Source organism: Coregonus clupeaformis, chromosome 9 (assembly GCF_020615455.1).
Source record: "Coregonus clupeaformis isolate EN_2021a chromosome 9, ASM2061545v1, whole genome shotgun sequence".
Classification (NCBI taxonomy): Eukaryota; Metazoa; Chordata; class Actinopteri; order Salmoniformes; family Salmonidae; genus Coregonus; species Coregonus clupeaformis.
This window is the reverse complement of record NC_059200.1, coordinates 6,467,198-6,484,443: the sequence shown is the minus strand read 5'-3', so window position 1 is coordinate 6,484,443 and position 17,246 is coordinate 6,467,198. Positions and strand designations below refer to the sequence as shown.

At 42.2% G+C, this 17,246-nt stretch overlaps 1 protein-coding gene across 2 annotated transcripts; it reads right to left on the bottom strand.

The window, feature by feature from the left end:
* Positions 1–285: 285 nt before the first annotated feature.
* Positions 286–14,081, bottom strand: LOC121573631 (guanine nucleotide-binding protein G(I)/G(S)/G(T) subunit beta-2-like). Of its 2 annotated transcripts, none has more exons than XM_041885749.2 (10): positions 13,992–14,081; positions 5,906–6,013; positions 5,475–5,513; positions 5,126–5,232; positions 4,921–4,984; positions 4,337–4,499; positions 1,956–2,022; positions 1,586–1,787; positions 1,152–1,368; positions 286–835 (listed from the first exon to the last, which is right to left on the bottom strand). In XM_041885749.2, the coding sequence occupies exons 2-10, from the start codon at positions 5,960–5,962 to the stop codon at positions 729–731; spliced, it is 1,023 nt and encodes a 340-aa protein (XP_041741683.1). In that variant the 5' UTR covers positions 5,963–6,013; positions 13,992–14,081; the 3' UTR covers positions 286–728. The 2 variants fall into 2 exon arrangements, with proteins under 2 accessions (XP_041741683.1, XP_041741682.1); XM_041885748.2 differs by lacking the exon at positions 13,992–14,081 and adding an exon at positions 9,342–10,266.
* Between the last annotated feature and the right edge of the window lie 3,165 nt (positions 14,082–17,246).

Genomic DNA, 17,246 nt, shown 5'->3' with positions numbered 1-17,246 from the left:
TGGTGGAGAGCATGCCAAGAAGCATGAAAGCTGTGATTGAAAATCAGGGTTATTCCACCAAATATTGATTTCTGAACTCTTCCTAAGTTAAAACATTAGTATTGTGTTGTTTAAAAATGAACATGAACTTATTTTCTTTGCATTATTAGAGGTCTGACAACACTGCATCTTTTTTGTTATTTTGACCAGTTGTCATTTTCTGCAAATAAATGCTCTAAATGACAATCTTTTTATTTGGAATTTGGGATAAATGTTGTCAGTAGTTTATAAAATAAAATAAAAATGTTATTTTTACCCAAACACATACCTATAAATAGTAAAACCAGAGAAACTGATAATTTTGCAGTGGTTTCTTCATTTTTTCCAGATCTGTATATCTGTTGTGGGTAGTGTGGGGATTTGTTTGTAATTCTGGTGTACTCTTCCTGCATACAATGTGATTGGTAACATGTACAATTGCAAGTGGCATTTGTGTGTCTGTGTAAACTCATACCTAATTGGCGTTATATATATATTATGTACAATGTTTCAATGTGTATGTGTATGTGTACATCTTTACATACAGTGTGAATACAGTGTGCAAACTATGTGTACCAAAATGTGAGATGTGAATACTTTGTATGATCAATATTGTGTGTGCGTGTGGGTATGTGTGTGTATGTATGTGTATGTCTATGTGTGTGCATGTGTAATGTGTGTATGCGTGTGTGCATGGCTCAGGTAACTTGTCAGTTCCAGATCTTGAGGAAGCTGTCCCAGGACCCAGTGGCCACCGCCATGCCATCATCAGTCACGCCTAGACAGCTCACGCGATTGTCATGGCCGGCTAACACTCCTGACACAGAGAGGGACAAACAAACAAGTGTCATCATATGGTGTCCTGGTTAGCTATCCTATCAATCCACCATCTTACAATATCCCTTAACTGTTAACACAGGGATCCCTTAGAGGGTTGAATGAAACTTTACTGAGATCAGCTTGTGAATTGAAGTCTAACATTTCAATGAAATCAGAATATTTCCATTCCCTTTGAAGTTATAATTTGTTTTCAGTCACGGGTCTGATGCATAGCCAGACACAACTATACAACAATGGCTGCCAGCTAGATGACAGCCGCTCGCTCCTACTCCACCCCACCACACCCCACTGACCTGCTCGATCTCCCTTCATGGCGTCCCAGATGTTGCAGTTGAAGTCGTCATAGCCGGCCAGCAGCAGCCGTCCGGAGCGGGAGAAGGCCACCGAGGTGATGCCACAGATGATGTTGTCGTGAGAGTACAGGCTGAGCTCCTGGTCGGCACGCAGGTCAAACAGCCTGCAGGTAGCGTCGTCGGAGCCGGTGGCAAAGGCGCTGCCATTGGGAAAGAACTGAAGAGGAGAGTGAGAGGGAGTGACAGATATGGGTTAGATCAGCTAGCCATGCACCTAGCATTAGGTACATTAGACACTCAGAATTAGCTAGTGCAGCTAACATTAGGGACTTTGGGAACAGTGACATGTCTTAGAGTATGGTTTCCTGGCTTAATGCCATGACATGAACCAGAAAGCAGGTCACCAGTGGCCCCCAGCCTGTCAGCACACTCACACAGACTGCGTTGATGTCAGACTCATGGCCTGTGAACGTCTGTCGGCACATGCTGTCCCTGATGTCCCACAGCTTGATAGAGGCGTCACAGGCTCCGGACACAAAGGTGCGGAAGTCTGGGGACAGGGACAGGCTCATGACGTCACCACTGTGGCCCGAAAATACTGTGGTCTGCTGGCTTGTCTCGATGTCCCACAGTGCACTGGGAAAGAGAACAGAAGAGGGACCCACTGGATTTAATAACTGTTATCAGATCATTTTGAGTGTAAGGTTAGGCTAGCTCATAGCTAGTTACAGTATAGACAATATACTGTAGTATATTTATATTCGCATTCTCTTCAGCCTTGGTTATTGATCAATCAGGACTCACCAGGTAGTGTCTCCTGAACTTGTGATGATTTGATTGTCATCGATGAAACGGCAACAGGACAGGTAACCTGTAGCACAAATAAAAACATATATTAGAACACTGACCACACCATATCAATGCATGGTACTCCTACTAATGCCTCGATCACACCGACAGCGTCATTGCATTTTGGTACACCAGAAGTACATTCATTTTCAATGGAACGCTGCGTTTGCCTTGCAGCATTGCATTGCAGAGGCAGTTGCAGTGCCTTCTGTGTGTTGCATACGTTGGATTTATTGAACGTATGCTTCAAACTGTATGCGTAGACGGCTTGACAGAAATGGTAGCAGAAGGTGAATGTTGAACTGTTCTTTCACACATATCCAGATGATGCTGCGTACCATTTTGCGCAATGACACTGTAGGTGTGATCGAGGCGTAAGACTTAACTTCAACAATACTTGTCCTACCAAATATGAGTCATTTGAGAGCCACAGGTGAGCTAGCGTTGTAACACAGCTAAGGGACTCACTGGGTTTTCTGGCTGAAGTCTCAGCTCATTATAATTGTGTTGCCCTGTGACTAATTAACCATGTGAATTAAAGTCTTCCTTGTTTAGCGGTTTGGGACCTGGGAATCCCTGTGGGACAGGGAAGGAATACTCAACTGAACTGCATATACAACCATATGTAGTGTCACTGGGGGCAATTAGAATCAGGGAGGTTCAAATAAACTCACATAACCTAGCTAAGACACTTCCATGATATCTCAATAAAAACGAACACAAAATGACTCAAGCTCAGTGACATACAGTACCAGTCAAAACTTTGGACACACCTACTCATTCAAGGGTTTTTCTTTAGTTTTACTATTTTCTACATTGTAGAATAATAGTGAAGACATCAAAACTATGACATAACACATATGGAATCATGTAGTAACCAAAAAAGTGTTAAACAAATCAAAAAATATTTGAGATTTGAGATTCTTCAAAGGAGCCACCCTTTGCCTTGATGACAGCCTTGCACACTCTTGGCATTCTCTCAACCAGCTTCATGAGGAATGCTTTTCCAACAGTCTTGAAGGTGTTCCCACATATGCTGAGCACTTGTTGGCTACTTTTCTTTCACTCTGCGGTCCAACTCATCCCAAGCCATCTCAATTGGGTTGAGGTCGGGTGATTGTGGAGGCCAGGTCATCTGATGCAGCACTCCATCACTCTCCTTGGTCAAATAGCCCTTACACAGCCTGGAGGCGTGTTTTGGGTCATTGTCCTGTTGAAAAAACAATGATTGTCCCACTAAGCGCAAACCAGATGGGCTGGCGTATCGCTGCAGAATGCTGTGGTAGACATGCTGGTTAAGTGTGCCTTGACTTCTAAATAATTCACAGACAGTGGCACCAGCAAAGCACCCCCACACCATCACACCTCCTCCTCCGTGCTTCACGGTGGGAACCACACACGCGGAGATAATCCGTTCACCTACTCAGCGTCTCACAAAGACAAAGCGGTTGGAACCAAAAATCTCAAATTTGGACTCATCAGACCAAAGGACAGATTCCACCGGTCTAATGTCCATTGCTCGTGTTTCTTGGCCCAAGCAAGTCTCTTCTTCTTATTGGTGTCCTTTAGTAGTGGTTTCTTTGCAGCAATTTGACCATGAAGGCCTGATTCACGCAGTCTCCTCTGAACAGTTGATGTTGAGATGTGTCTGTTACTTGAACTCTGTGAAGCATTTATTTGGGCTGCAATCTGAGGTGCAGTTAACTCTAATGAACTTATTCTCTGCAGTAACTCTTGGTCTTCCTTTCCTGTGGCGGTCCTCATGAGAGCCAGTTTCATCATAGCGCTTGATGGTTTTTGTGAAATGTTCCGTATTGACTGACCTTCATGTCTTAAAGTAATGATGGACTGTCGTTTCTCTTTGCTTATTTGAGCTGTTCTTGCCATAATATGGACTTGGTCTTTTACCAAATAGGGCTATCTTCTGTATACCACCCCTACCTTGTCACAACCCAACTGATTGGCTCAAACGAATGAAGAAAGAAAGAAATTCCACAAATTAACTTTTAACAAGGCACACTTGTTAATTGAAATGCATTCCAGGTGACTACCTCATGAAGCTGGTTGAGAGAATGCCAAGAGTGTGCAAAGCTGTCATCAAGGCAAAGAGTGGCTACCTTGAAGAATCTCAAAAATAAAAAATTATATATAGATTTGTTTAACACTTTTTTGGTTACTACATGATTCCATATGTGTTATTTCATAGTTTTGATGTCTTCACTATTATTCTACAATGTAGAAAATAGTAAAAAATAAAGAAAAACTCTGGAATGAGTAGGTGTGTCCAAAGTTTTGACTGGTACTGTAGGTATTTGTGTGTAGTAATGCTTCTTCACCTGTGTGTCCGGGTAATTCCCTGCTGACCCTGACGTTGCCCTCGCGGGTCTTCAAGCAGTAGATGGAGCAGATGTTGTCCAGACCTCCACAGGCCACGTAGTTACCAGAGGGGGCATACGCACAGGTCATCACCCAGGAGGACCGCAGGGGGATAGCATGCATCTGGAGAGGGGAGAAGAGTTGGTCACTGTGTGTCACAGAATAAAGGCATGGCCATGGACAAGGACAAGGACAGAGTAGCATCATAAACGGAGCCAGGCGCCAAGCCCACATCCAGACAGAGAAGGAGCAGAATAGTAGTCCATTGTGCTTCCTCTATATTGAATTTGTAGGATCTTTTCGGGAGAGCCATTGCATAATATAATTTACTATGTTTGAATGGCAAAGTGACTCGGGTAGGTTATGATGTAAGCAGAAGTATGAGATGAGTCAAAACACACATTCCTAGTAAAGAAAGCTTTTCAGTCGGCTCCAATTTCATTTCCAATCCCTGAAGGCTGCCTAGTTCGCTGAGAGTGAGTCAACCTATTCAGGCCCCTTGGTGAGACCAGGGGAGATGTTGTTATTTGGGTATAGATCTCACCTTGTTAGTGGTGTAGCTGTCCCAGATGATCAGTTTTCCATCTTGAGAGGCACTGACCAAGAGCCTGTGGAGACAAAGGTGTAAAACCATTGTATTATACCTCGTCAAAAAAAGCACAGCTTGTACCACCATGTGTGGTATATGAGTGAGAGCGTGTGAAGAGTGGGAGAAGCCCCCTAATGGGTAGGCGGAACATTACACCCACCTAGAGTCTGTGCCCCAGTGCATGGCATAGATCTTAGCCAGGTGGCCACGGAGAGTGCGCCTCGTCCGCATCTGAATCCTCCCCACAGGATCCAGACCTGACGTTATCTGGTTGACACACAAACACACAAAAAAGCTATGCAAAGAAGAAAAGTTCATCACAGGGTTACTGTGTCAATGTAATGCACTGTATTCTGATATTTTTTCAAACATCAGATCTTTTCACATCAGATATTTTACAGAGCTGATCTGATTGGGCAAAAGACCAATTAGTGAAAAAAAGATCAGAATTGGGCTGGCTGTCTAAAAGCAGCCATACTCTCTTTTATGTGGGTATGTGTGATACTTACCTGTGTCAGGGTTGAGTCCCCACATGCTTTCCTGGCATCCTAAGAGACAGAGAAACAGAGAGTGGTTAGACAAGCATTAGCAATCTCTCTCAATCTCACCCAGGCCAATATCCAACCTCTCAATATGGTTTGTTAGGCCTACTCCCTTTTCCACCAACCCCCTTCTCTTCTAAACCCGATGGTTTTACTGCTTTCATTGAGATCATAAAGTGTCTCAGAGTAGGATTGCTGATCTAGGATATATCCTGTAATCTAAAAGGCTAAACTGATCCTAGATCAGCATACCTAGCCTCTGGGACTCTTTGTAAATGTGTGCCCAGATCAGTAACATTCTCTGGGACTCTTTGTAAATGTGTGCCCAGATCAGTAACATTCTCTGGGACTCTTTGTAAATGTGTGCCCAGATCAGTAACATTCTCTGACACACATACTCTTATCTGGTTCCTAAGTTGCTCCGCCTCCTGACGCAGCTGCTCCAGCTCGCTCATTTTGGATTGGTCCCTGGCCTCGTCGATGTCCTCTGTCACTCAGTCAGTCACCTGGTGGGAACAAAGGATGGAAAAACAGCATGAGAATTTAAACTTAAAACGTTGATGTAGATCGCCCAGACTATGATATCAAGTTCAAAGTTAGGATTCCGTCTAAGAGCAGAAATGTCCAATTAGAATGATGGACAGTGCCTGCGTCAGAACAAACCAATCTTCTGCTTGTAATGTAATATGCGCTATGTTTGGACATGGCATGCGTATCAGATTGCATGATTTGATTGCAGTGTTATCATGGTGAGTAATCGACTCCAACTACATCAGAGGTCTCGTGGTCCTCTGCTGGTCTCAACCTGATCAATGGGTGTGATCTGATCATAATCATTTTGGCATATTTCACCTGGAGGCTGGTTGTTCAACACCATCACAAACATGGCTGCAGAGCGGCAGCTAGATTCAGAGTAAATTGGGCATATAAACTGTAAAATAATCCTTAATTCAGTATTTTAAGTGCATGGTTTACTAACATAGCACATCTAAAATACGTAAAACTCTGTAATCTGTATGTTTATGGTAGTACAGCCTTGTCTGGTTTAACTGTGGAGAATAATCTCTAATCTGGTATAATCTGAGAGACCTTCATAATTTAATGGGCTCTCTCTGATATCCATGAACCACTTAATGCACAGAAACAAGATTAGGATTACTGCAGGCAGGCAGGCAGGCAGGCAGGCAGGCATTTATCATTTATTACAGACACATTTAACAAAATGTGTGTGTGTGTTTGTGTCTGTCTGTGTTGTGTTCTAAAAGCAGTTTTGAATCTCTATTTAGCATAGCTATCCTTCAAGGAATTTGCCTGTGGGATATTTGCATAATTACTATGTTATTACGTGGCTATTACTATGTTTTAACAATGACTTGTTATTGATTCAACATTGCCGCGATTATGGTCGATTCTAGTGGACACAAAATGTCATTGTTTAAGCTGCAGTATCAAAACGAATGAAAACTATTTTACAGCAAGATCTCGATCACCTAGTGAAAAACACTACTGAAAATGTCTGATACTAGCATTATCACAAACTACATTTCAAAATTACTACATTTTTCACCCGCTAGACCTCTATTGTTACCGTCACAGTTGAATGTGACTGAAAATACTATGGTAGGCCTATTTGTATTATATTTTGTGTGCAGCGCTATTTTAAATTCACCAAAACAGTATTGGCTGTACCATACACTTCCATATCAATATGCTTAACACTACAGATGTGTTTTTGATCACATGCACAGGGAATTCGAAATTGGACCAAGGGGTAATAAGCACTCCCATCTCCACGAGAGAGAGAGAGAGAGAGAGAGGTTTCACATTCAAATCCTATTCTAAAATGGGCACTAGTATTTGCATGAGTTGGTGGGCCTATTCAAATTCATTAAGACACTGATGAAATACCTCTGACCATTGTACTCTGCTTTGCACATTAGATTTGCATCACTGTCGATACTGTACCTCTGTTAGTGGCGGTGTACCGGTACTTGGAAAACACGCATATTAAAAAAGAAAATACATTCACAGACAGGTACACAGCAGTATCAGGTAGTATCACATTTAGTGTTCACATTTTCCATATTTCCTCTAATCCCAGTGCCTCAATGTTAACATTACCTAACACTCACAACACCTGTGCCATGTTATTAAAGGCCTCCAACTCCACATACACAAACAAACAAACAGGAACATCCACACATCCACATCATCACCATCTACTAGGCTAGGGAGAGGAGCAATTAACTGGGTCATTGTTCCCGTTGGGAACCTCCAACCAGATGGATCACACAGCACTAATGGAAGGCGACCGGGGGAAATTGGTGGGTCCCAGTCTCCTGGCACAGCTGCTCATTTAGCCAATAAAGCTCTGAGGGGGTTGGTGGTGCTGCATCACCATCAGATACCAGGGTGGGAGAGGAGTGGGCATCATGGGATGGGATGAAACACCATCGCCCACTGACATCATCAAATAGCCTTTTTTTGAATTCCTACTTTCCCCAATGCTTTCTTTGACTGTATGTACAATGCATTCCACTTCGCCAGGCAGTCACCAACCCAATCCGCTGTTGTCTGGACACACGTTCAAGTTCCTAACCCTCCCTCAAGAACATCATTTTATGGGAGCATTTCTGGTAGAATTGGTTCAACAAGTGTTTGTCCACTAGTAAAATCACTTTGAAAGATGTATAAAATGATGCAAAACACAGGGCACGGCTATATGTAAATGTTCCTTATTGAGTATAAGTGGTTGTGGACCTCTACTTGTGTTAGTGTGTGTGTGTGTGTTAGTGTGTGTGTGTGTGTTAGTGTGTGTGTGTGGAGGGACGACGACGACGACGACACAGATTGTTACAGGCCTAATGATGGAACACTGCTGAATGGTGATGATGATACATTGTAACGAACAACCCACGTGTCCAGTGCTGACTAGGTGGCCATCAATGTAACCATAACAGCTTGTTAAGCATTTTCTCCAAGACAAGATATTACCAATGATAACTGACAGACAGAAGCTACCTAAACTATAGGTCAAAGACTTGCTTCTCATTTGGAAAAATGATGCAGAATACAGTGTGGCCCCACCCCTTATGTTCATGCACAGTAAACGATAGCCTACTTGGTCTATTCGGTTGACATTTCACAGCGAACCAAGAGTGGTAAACTAATAAGCACATTATATTAGCGTTATTGGATTGACTGCATTACAGCATCATTTTCTATAATAGGATTCTAAATAAATTCCTTGAATAAAATGTAAAATCCATCTTAAGGTCAAATAGCAGCATAGACACTGTAGAACAGCCCTCCCTCATCAACAAATAGGTTGCTTACATCGGCCTTGGGGCGCAGCTCAGACGGCTAGGCTACTCCTTCACTACAAGCAACAATAGCCTACCCAGTACCCACAAATGTATAGAGGCTACTTGATATAGGTAGCTGTTAGGCTACTAGATGAATTTAAGGTCACAATTCCATGATTATAGCAGTGAGCCCCGGGCATTCACGGTTAATTGCACTGACACCCTGGCAACCCTGTAATTTTTCCAAGCCGCTAAATATGCAAACACTTTACGGGGTTGCCTATGTTAATATAGGTTATTGCAAGAATGTACAGCAAGTTATGCTATATGCAAATATAACAACATTTGGTACAGTGGGGAGGTTTGTCCATATGTCTATATTTAGGCTACCAAAAAATACAGATGAAAAATAATTTCATCGAAATGATGAGCCTAGTCATGAATAGGCCCATCACTGGTAGGCTACATCATCCAGCCATCTTACATCCATGACAACTCTGACAGCATTTTATAATGGATGGCTGGCTACCTGTTTGGTAATGTTTCCGATGAGGTTGGTAGTCTTTCTCGAATACAGTCTGGATGTAATGTTTCAAAAAGGCTGGGGATGTTTATTGGCCCCTTTTTCCCTTTGAAAAGAAAACAATATAGGGACAAAAATATGCAGATATTTTCAATATCCTCTCTGCTCCTTGTCTTCTCTAAATTCTTGCTCAGTGAATCTCCAATGTAGGCTACACATCAAATAAATATTAGTTCGAAGTACAGAGACACCATATCTCCGTTTGACTGGACCTCTTGAAAAGATGAGTTCTGCTGTTGTGTTCCCGTTTCCTCTTCAGAATGGTTTGCCTTTCTACGCCCGAGACCTTCATAAACTCGAAAACATCTTTGTTGGAGCGGATTGAACACAATTGCAGTCTGTCCAAGCATCAAAGAAAATGCATTGAACCATATGAAATTAGTAAATAGCTTTTTTATGACTCAGTTTTTCTCTTGATTGTGGTTTTCGTGATCCTCGCTTCCTTCCTCCTCTGCTAGTTCGCGGATATCTTCCTCCTCCCTCTCTCCCCTCACTCCCTCGCTTGTAATGACCGTCGCCTCCTCGTCAAAAAATGAATTATTAAATAAATTGCCAAACACAGAGGCTTAAGCTCTTGAGAGAAACATAAAAATAATATTTTAAAAGCAACTGGGCTATCTTGCCGGAGGAGCAGGAAACCCACCCATTGGTACACAAATTTAAAAAAAAAACATGCAATAGGCCTAATGCATATTCACATGAGGTGTTCTTGTATTCAAAGCGCTAAATTTCAGTATTCTAATAAAATAACGTAGTTTCAGATTAAATCACCCGGTCTGCGCTTGCTAACGTTAGATCTCGTAAGCACGATTCAACCACACCCATTTCGGAGAGACTGTACCATTTTAGAAACCCCCTCTGATGTCTACTGGATAGGCTACGATTGGGATTACGCTCAAATGGTCCTCGATCTACTGCAGATTTAGAACATCACAGGGCCGCATTTGTCTCCTTAATGAGAACCCTTTTCGTCTCTTAGTTATTGATTAGGCCTAAGACTATATCCCTCAGTACAGTGTGCACTTATAGCGTTAACTACTTCCACTGTAGGAAAATAACTGCAAGAGCCCACCCACCTAAAAAAAAAACTGTTGAAGTGGCTCCAATCGTCCTCAATTCATCACTCATAGCAGATTTCTTACTTCGTCCCCTTCACTTTTTGATTAAACTACTTGTGTAATTAATACTTCAGAGTAGACTAATTACTCTGAAGCACTGTATTATCCCTGGAGATGTAGGCTATACACCTAAGGGTTATTTTATAATTAGCATATGTGTGTGAGAAAGCAAGGCCATAGGCTGTTGAGAGCTGGGGTTTTATCAAGCCATGGTTTTATATTCATGATAGTGAATAATCCGCTCATTTCTAAATCCTCTGTCTGTCCAGATTTTTTTTCAAATTTGCCCTTCATTTACTGTCATTGACTGTGTGAACGTTACAGTGTGATAAAGAGGTCAGAGGCCTGTGCATGCACACACACACACACACACACACACACACACAATACATAATGCACACATAATATGCATAATCATTATTCTTATATATAATGCATTTTTAAACTGTCATTGAACTTGTATACACACACATGCATGCACACGAAACACACACACACACACACACACAATATGCATAATAATTATATTATTATATTTTAATGCATTTGTAAGACAGGAGTAACCCAGAACCAAGCATCTGGTACTAAATGGCCATATGGGCCTGATAAATATATTCCCATGCTTTGACTAGAGCTGACCATTGTTTAACCAAACAAACCAAGAATTCTTATTTATAATAATGACCCTAGGGTGGGGGGAAACCTAGGCCCTCGATCAGTCAAAACTGTTAACTGTTTCTTCTAGACAAGACAAAAAAAGATTCTACCTCCTGAGAGAATGCATTTGAATCAACAAAACAATAACAAAAAAGCTAACTAAATTTCAATTTGATATACACTACTGGTCAAAAGTTTTAGAACACCTACTCGTTCAAGGGTTTTTCTTTATTTTGACTATTTTCTACATTGTAGAATAATAGTGAAGACATCAAAACTATGAAATAACACATATGGAATCATGTAGTAACCAAAAAAGTGTTAAACAAATCAAAATATATTTTATATTTGAGATTCTTGCCTTGATGACAGCTTTGCACACTCTTGGCATTCTCTCAACCAGCTTCACCTGGAATGCTTTTCCAACAGTCTTGAAGGAGTTCCCACATATGCTGAGCACTTGGCCCAAGCAAGTCTCTTCTTCTTATTGGTGTCCTTAAGTAGTGGTTTCTTTGCAGCAATTTCGACCATGAATGCCTGATTCACACAGTCCCCTCTGAACAGTTGATGTTGAGATGTGTCTGTTACTTGAACTCTGTGAAGCACATATTTGGGCTGCAATTTCTGAGGCTGGTAACTCTAATGAACTTATCCTCTGCAGCAGAGGTAACTCTGGGTCTTCCATTCCTGTGGCGGTCCTCATGAGAGCTAGTTTCATCATAGCGCTTGATGGGTTTTGCGACTGCACTTGAAGAAACTTTCAAAGTTCTTAAAATGTTCTGTATTGTCTGAACTTCATGTCTTAAAGTAATGATGGACTGTTGTTTCTCTTTGCTTATTTCAGCTGTTCTTGCCATAATATGGACTTGGTCCTTTACCAAATAGGGCTATCTTCTACCTTGTCACAACACAACTGATTGGCTCAAACGGATTGGCTCAAACACATTAAGAAGGAAATAAATACCACAAATTAACTTTTAAGACGGTACACCTGTTAATTGAAATGCATTCCAGGTGACGACCTCATGAAGCTGGTTGAGAGAATGCCAAGAGTGTGCAAAGCTGTCATCAAGGCAAAGGGTGGCTATTTTGAAGAATCTCAAATATAAAATACATTTAGATTTGTTTAGCACTTTTTTGGTTTCTACATGATTCCATATGTGTTATTTCGTAGTTTTGATATCTTCACTATTATTCTACAATGTAGAAAATAGTAAAAAATAAAGAAAAACCCTTGAATGAGTAGGTGTTCTAAAACTTTTGACCGGTAGTGTAAGTATGCTTATTCTAGGCAAAAATAATCTGTTTTTGGGGCTGACCCCAGAAACCCAGTGACTGGTTTTGGTTGAATGGGAGTCGGGACCTGCCACATCTAAAGAGAATGCATGATTTGCTCTTGTTGACACTCTGTGTGTCAGTGTATTCCAAAAGGTCATTGCAAAAGTCGAAAGGTGTACTTTGAAGTTCAACAGAATACAGTAGACTCTACCATCTCTGGGTCTGGCTGCAGTGCACTCTGTTTCAGACAAAGGGGTGATAGGGCTTGGACATCCACGGAAGTGAAACAGCGAGGCTGCAATATTAGAGGCAGGGACAAGCATCCTTCCCCTACACAAAGTAAGGCAATGGTATATCCCACCTGCCCTGTCCCTCTGCAGGCCATAAGGGACTGTAGTAAATGAGGATAGGTTGCCTAGCAACAGCAAGGGCTTAAGAAAAGAGATGGACACAAGGAGCCATACATCCACAGATTGAAAAGACGCATGCATGCACATATTATACATGCCACAAAAAAATGTCTTACTTATCTACACATAAGCATAAATGGTCCAATTTTTTTTGTTCCAATAGGGATTCCCCTAAATCAGAGCAAAGTCCACACTTAATATGCTTTACTTAAAAAGGCATTGTTAGCTGGATTAAATTCCAAAACCAGGTGACCGCTCTTATCTTTTGACCATAAAGCTTTGATTAAACCTTTAGATAAACATTTACATTTTAGTCATTTAGCAGACACTCTTATCCAGAGCGACTTACAGTTAGTGAGTGCATACATTATTATTTTTTATATATATATATATATACATATATATATATATATATATTTTTTTTTTACTGGCCCCCCGTGGGAATCGAACCCACAACCCTGGCGTTGCAAATGCCATGCTCAACCAACTGAGCTACATCCCTGCCGGCCATTCCCTCCCCTATCCTGGACGACGCTGGGCCAATTGTGCGCTGCCCCATGGGTCTCCCGGTCGCGGCCGGCTACGACAGAGCCTGGATTCGAACCAGGATCTCTAGTGGCACAATGATGCATTTCGCAAATGTGACAAGTCCAGAGAGGCTGATGCTGATTTGATGCTCAGTTCTTTACTTAAACAGTGGGTGGCAGTGAAACGTTCAACAAAACAGAGACCATCATTTTCATAGAATGCAATGTATTCCCATTTTAAGAGAATGTCACCTACTAGGGCCATGAAGTCCCTGGATACGTTGTTGGGTCACATCAATATGAAGCCCTGTTCCCAAGGACACTGACTGCAAGAGTAGGATAGGAACAGTGTTGGGGAAGCTACTCTGAAAATATAGTTTACCAAGCTACCAATTACTTCTCACTGGAAGAAGTTAAGCTACACTAACGCTACCCTTAAAGGCTCAGTGCAGTCACAAATGTGAATTTCCAACCTGAACTCAGGCGTAGAAGTAACATAGTAAATGTAAATCCGAGACAACGGTCGCAACAACAGGGTCAAAGTTGAATGTCTCTTGCTCCTTCCCGGAAAAAGCAATGGCTATATAAAATTCAGAGCACACTTACAAGTCTCTCCTGGAGCTCGGTGTCCTGGCTCAGCCTGGTCTCCAGCAGCTCCAGGCCTTGCTGGTACCCCATCAGGAGATTGAGCTCATCAGGCAAGGACAAATCTCCTACCGACCCATTGGCCCATTGGTCCGATACTACCCGGACCTATAGAAAAAAAGAAGCAGTTAATCACTGTCACACAAGTTATGTTCTCACCTGATTGCCCACTCCTTAGCACCTTAACTTCTTCCCTAAGGGCTCTGTTTTCCTGCTGGAGTCTTTGTATTTATGCCTTGTCTTCCTTCAGTGATTTGTTTTCCTGTCGGAGGCTTTGGATTTCTACCCTGAAAAATAAAACTAAATTGAAAAAGGTTAAAAGTTGCCCTCGTGGAAAATTGCAGGTTACTTTTTAATATAATTACATACTGTGCAAAACAGGTCAGACAAGCATAGTCTCATCTGGGCTAAGTGAATGTACTACATACCTCCATGGCTGTCATCCACATGCTGCTGTGGTGAATATGATGCTGGGGCTGTCCAGTCTCCTAATTGAAAGACAGATTACACAATTAAAGGGTCTTGTTTCTCCTCTGAATGTACATACTGTATTGTTACATTCATACATGGGGCAAAAAAGTTACTGTTCATGTTTTAAGTTGGTGTGTTCTTACCTTCATGTATACGGCCATAATTTGGCATGTTGAAGTGTCTCATTGTAGGCCATGTTTGAAACAATACATTTAAATGAAATACTGTGCAAAAAAGAACAGATAGGCAAAGTCTCACCTGGGAAAAGTGAATGTACTACATACCTCCATGGCTGTCCTCCACATGCTGCGGTGAATATGATGCTGGGGAATATGATGCTTGTCCTAATTGAATTAGAGGAAGCCCTTGAGGAAAGACAAAAACAAATTAAACAACAGAGTTGCGCTTCAACAGTATCAAAATAGGTGTGGAGGAGTATATGCAATTGCCACTCCTCCGCGTTCGCCCCCTGCTATCAGGTGAAACAGGTCACATCTAGTGGGCCACCATTATACCCCTCTCTTAAAGAGGAAAAATAGCAATATGGGTTGCGAGAGGCAGAGGACAGGCACATTACGAGTCCGTATATAGTAGTCGTGGACTGGATAGGGGATCAGCATGATCCAGGTAATCATAGAGATGTGCACCCAGTACGAACACACGCGACCCCGGTTACATATTATCCGGGACAAATATTACCAGGGGAGGACAACCCTATACCCGATGATGCGCATCCCCAAGTACGGATCCAAATTCAGCATCACCATCAGCCACTGAGCGTGAGTGAAATGCGTAGTATTATGAAAGATGTACCGGATCCAATAAGGGAGGGACAGGCATTTATCAGTTTCCTAAGGAAACAGGGTAGAATTTTTGTGTTCCATGCTGGTGATTACAATCATATTGTACGCTCGCTTTTGCCAAGGGCCATGTTGTTAACACTCGCACAGGGGTATCGAACGTCGGCTTGGTCCTCGGAACGCGAAGTGTGTGACCCAGTGACAGCAAATGACGAAATTGAGGGATCCTTAACTACAGATGGGAATGTATTGGTTCGACCAGATGTGAGTAAAGTTAGTAACTGTACTCAGGGTCCGAAAGAAGGAATGCAAGATTATGTGGATCGGATGGATGATGTGTTACGTACTAATCTGACAATGGGGGATAGATACGATCAAAATGCAGGAATTTGTAAATCTGCTTTGATGGCAGGATTGAAACCTGTTATCAAAATTGCTATTTCGGGGGTAGTGGACCAACATGCTCACTGGGATGAAATAGTACAAGCGGCGTTGAGAGTGGAATCTAATTCCACTTACTCCGCAGCGGTACGAGTAGTTAATGCCTCCACATTGAAAGTCACTAACAGTGGTTACAATGGCCCAAGTCAAACAAAAAGAAATAGGGAGGAAAAGGTAGCGAAAAAACATCAAAGCGTAGAGCGATAGATCCTTGTTTTAGATGTGGGGCCATTGGTCATTGGAAGAATGAGTGTAGGGTGGTAATGGAGCCTACTGCACCCGCTGCATTCGGAGGGAATGCTGCAATGCAAGCGTTTGTATCTTTGACAAAAGAACAGCAGCAAACACTGTTGAAAGCAGCGGGGCAGGACAATTTCACATAGCGGTGTATTGCCTCGGTTCGATCAATAGTGGTTAATAGAGTTTACGGTTTCTATGTGAAGGGAGACGTAGGAGGCCACGTCGCACACAACTTTCTAATAGATACCGGCGCTCAAATATCACTAATTCCTTACGATGAGAAATTGGCTAAATTTGCGACAGGAAAAAGTATGACATTTAGCGGGGTAACAGGGGCAGAATCTAAGGCAATACAGCTATTACCTATGTCTTTAAACATAGGTCCAGTAACAATACCCAGATCATTTTACATGGCAATGGGAGTAGAACCGATTTTGGGGTTGGATAATCTTTGCGAGATGCCAGGAGAGTGGATTCTAAAAGGTAACAAATACAAATTGGCAGTGAGAACGGTGAAAGCCGAGCAAGTGTTGTTTCAGGATCATCCACTATGGGCAAAAGACGCATTAGATTGTGGTCTAATCAAAGGTTGCAAGCCTGTTGTGGTGGAGGGAGAGCCGCCGCCACCAATGAAGCAATACCCTATTAAACCGGAGGCTGAGAAATCAGTGGCGGAGGATCTTCCAATATTACTTGAACGCGGCATAGTGGTACGCGGACCAGCTCGATGCAACAGCCCTTTATTCCCAGTGAAAAAGGGACCAAAATGTCGTATTAATGATAAACAAACATACAGTGAAAATCTCACCAGTGGGAGTGGATTTGACAGACTTGTTGGCATCTATTCCCTCAGAATGGTACAGTGTACTAGACATGAAAAAGGTATTTTGGTCAGTGCTGGTGGCTGAGGAGTCACGACACTGGTTTGGGTTTTGTTGCCAAGGGGAGCATTATACGTGGGCGAGGGCACCAATGGGATTTACAAATAATCCAACTTTGTATCACGCCGCATTGTAACTATCGCTAAAAGGGTGTACATTTGAAGGTTCTGTGTTGGTACAATACGTAGACGATTTGTTATTGGCGTCAAAAGATGAAGAAACTCATATGCGAGACCTCACCACATTAGTAAACTATTTGGCAGAGCAGGGTCACAAAGCATCACATGAGAAAGCACAACTGGCGAAACAAGAGGTAACATATTTGGGGGTTTTGATTTCAAAAAGCACGAAACACATTACATGTGATCGAGTAGAAACAATGC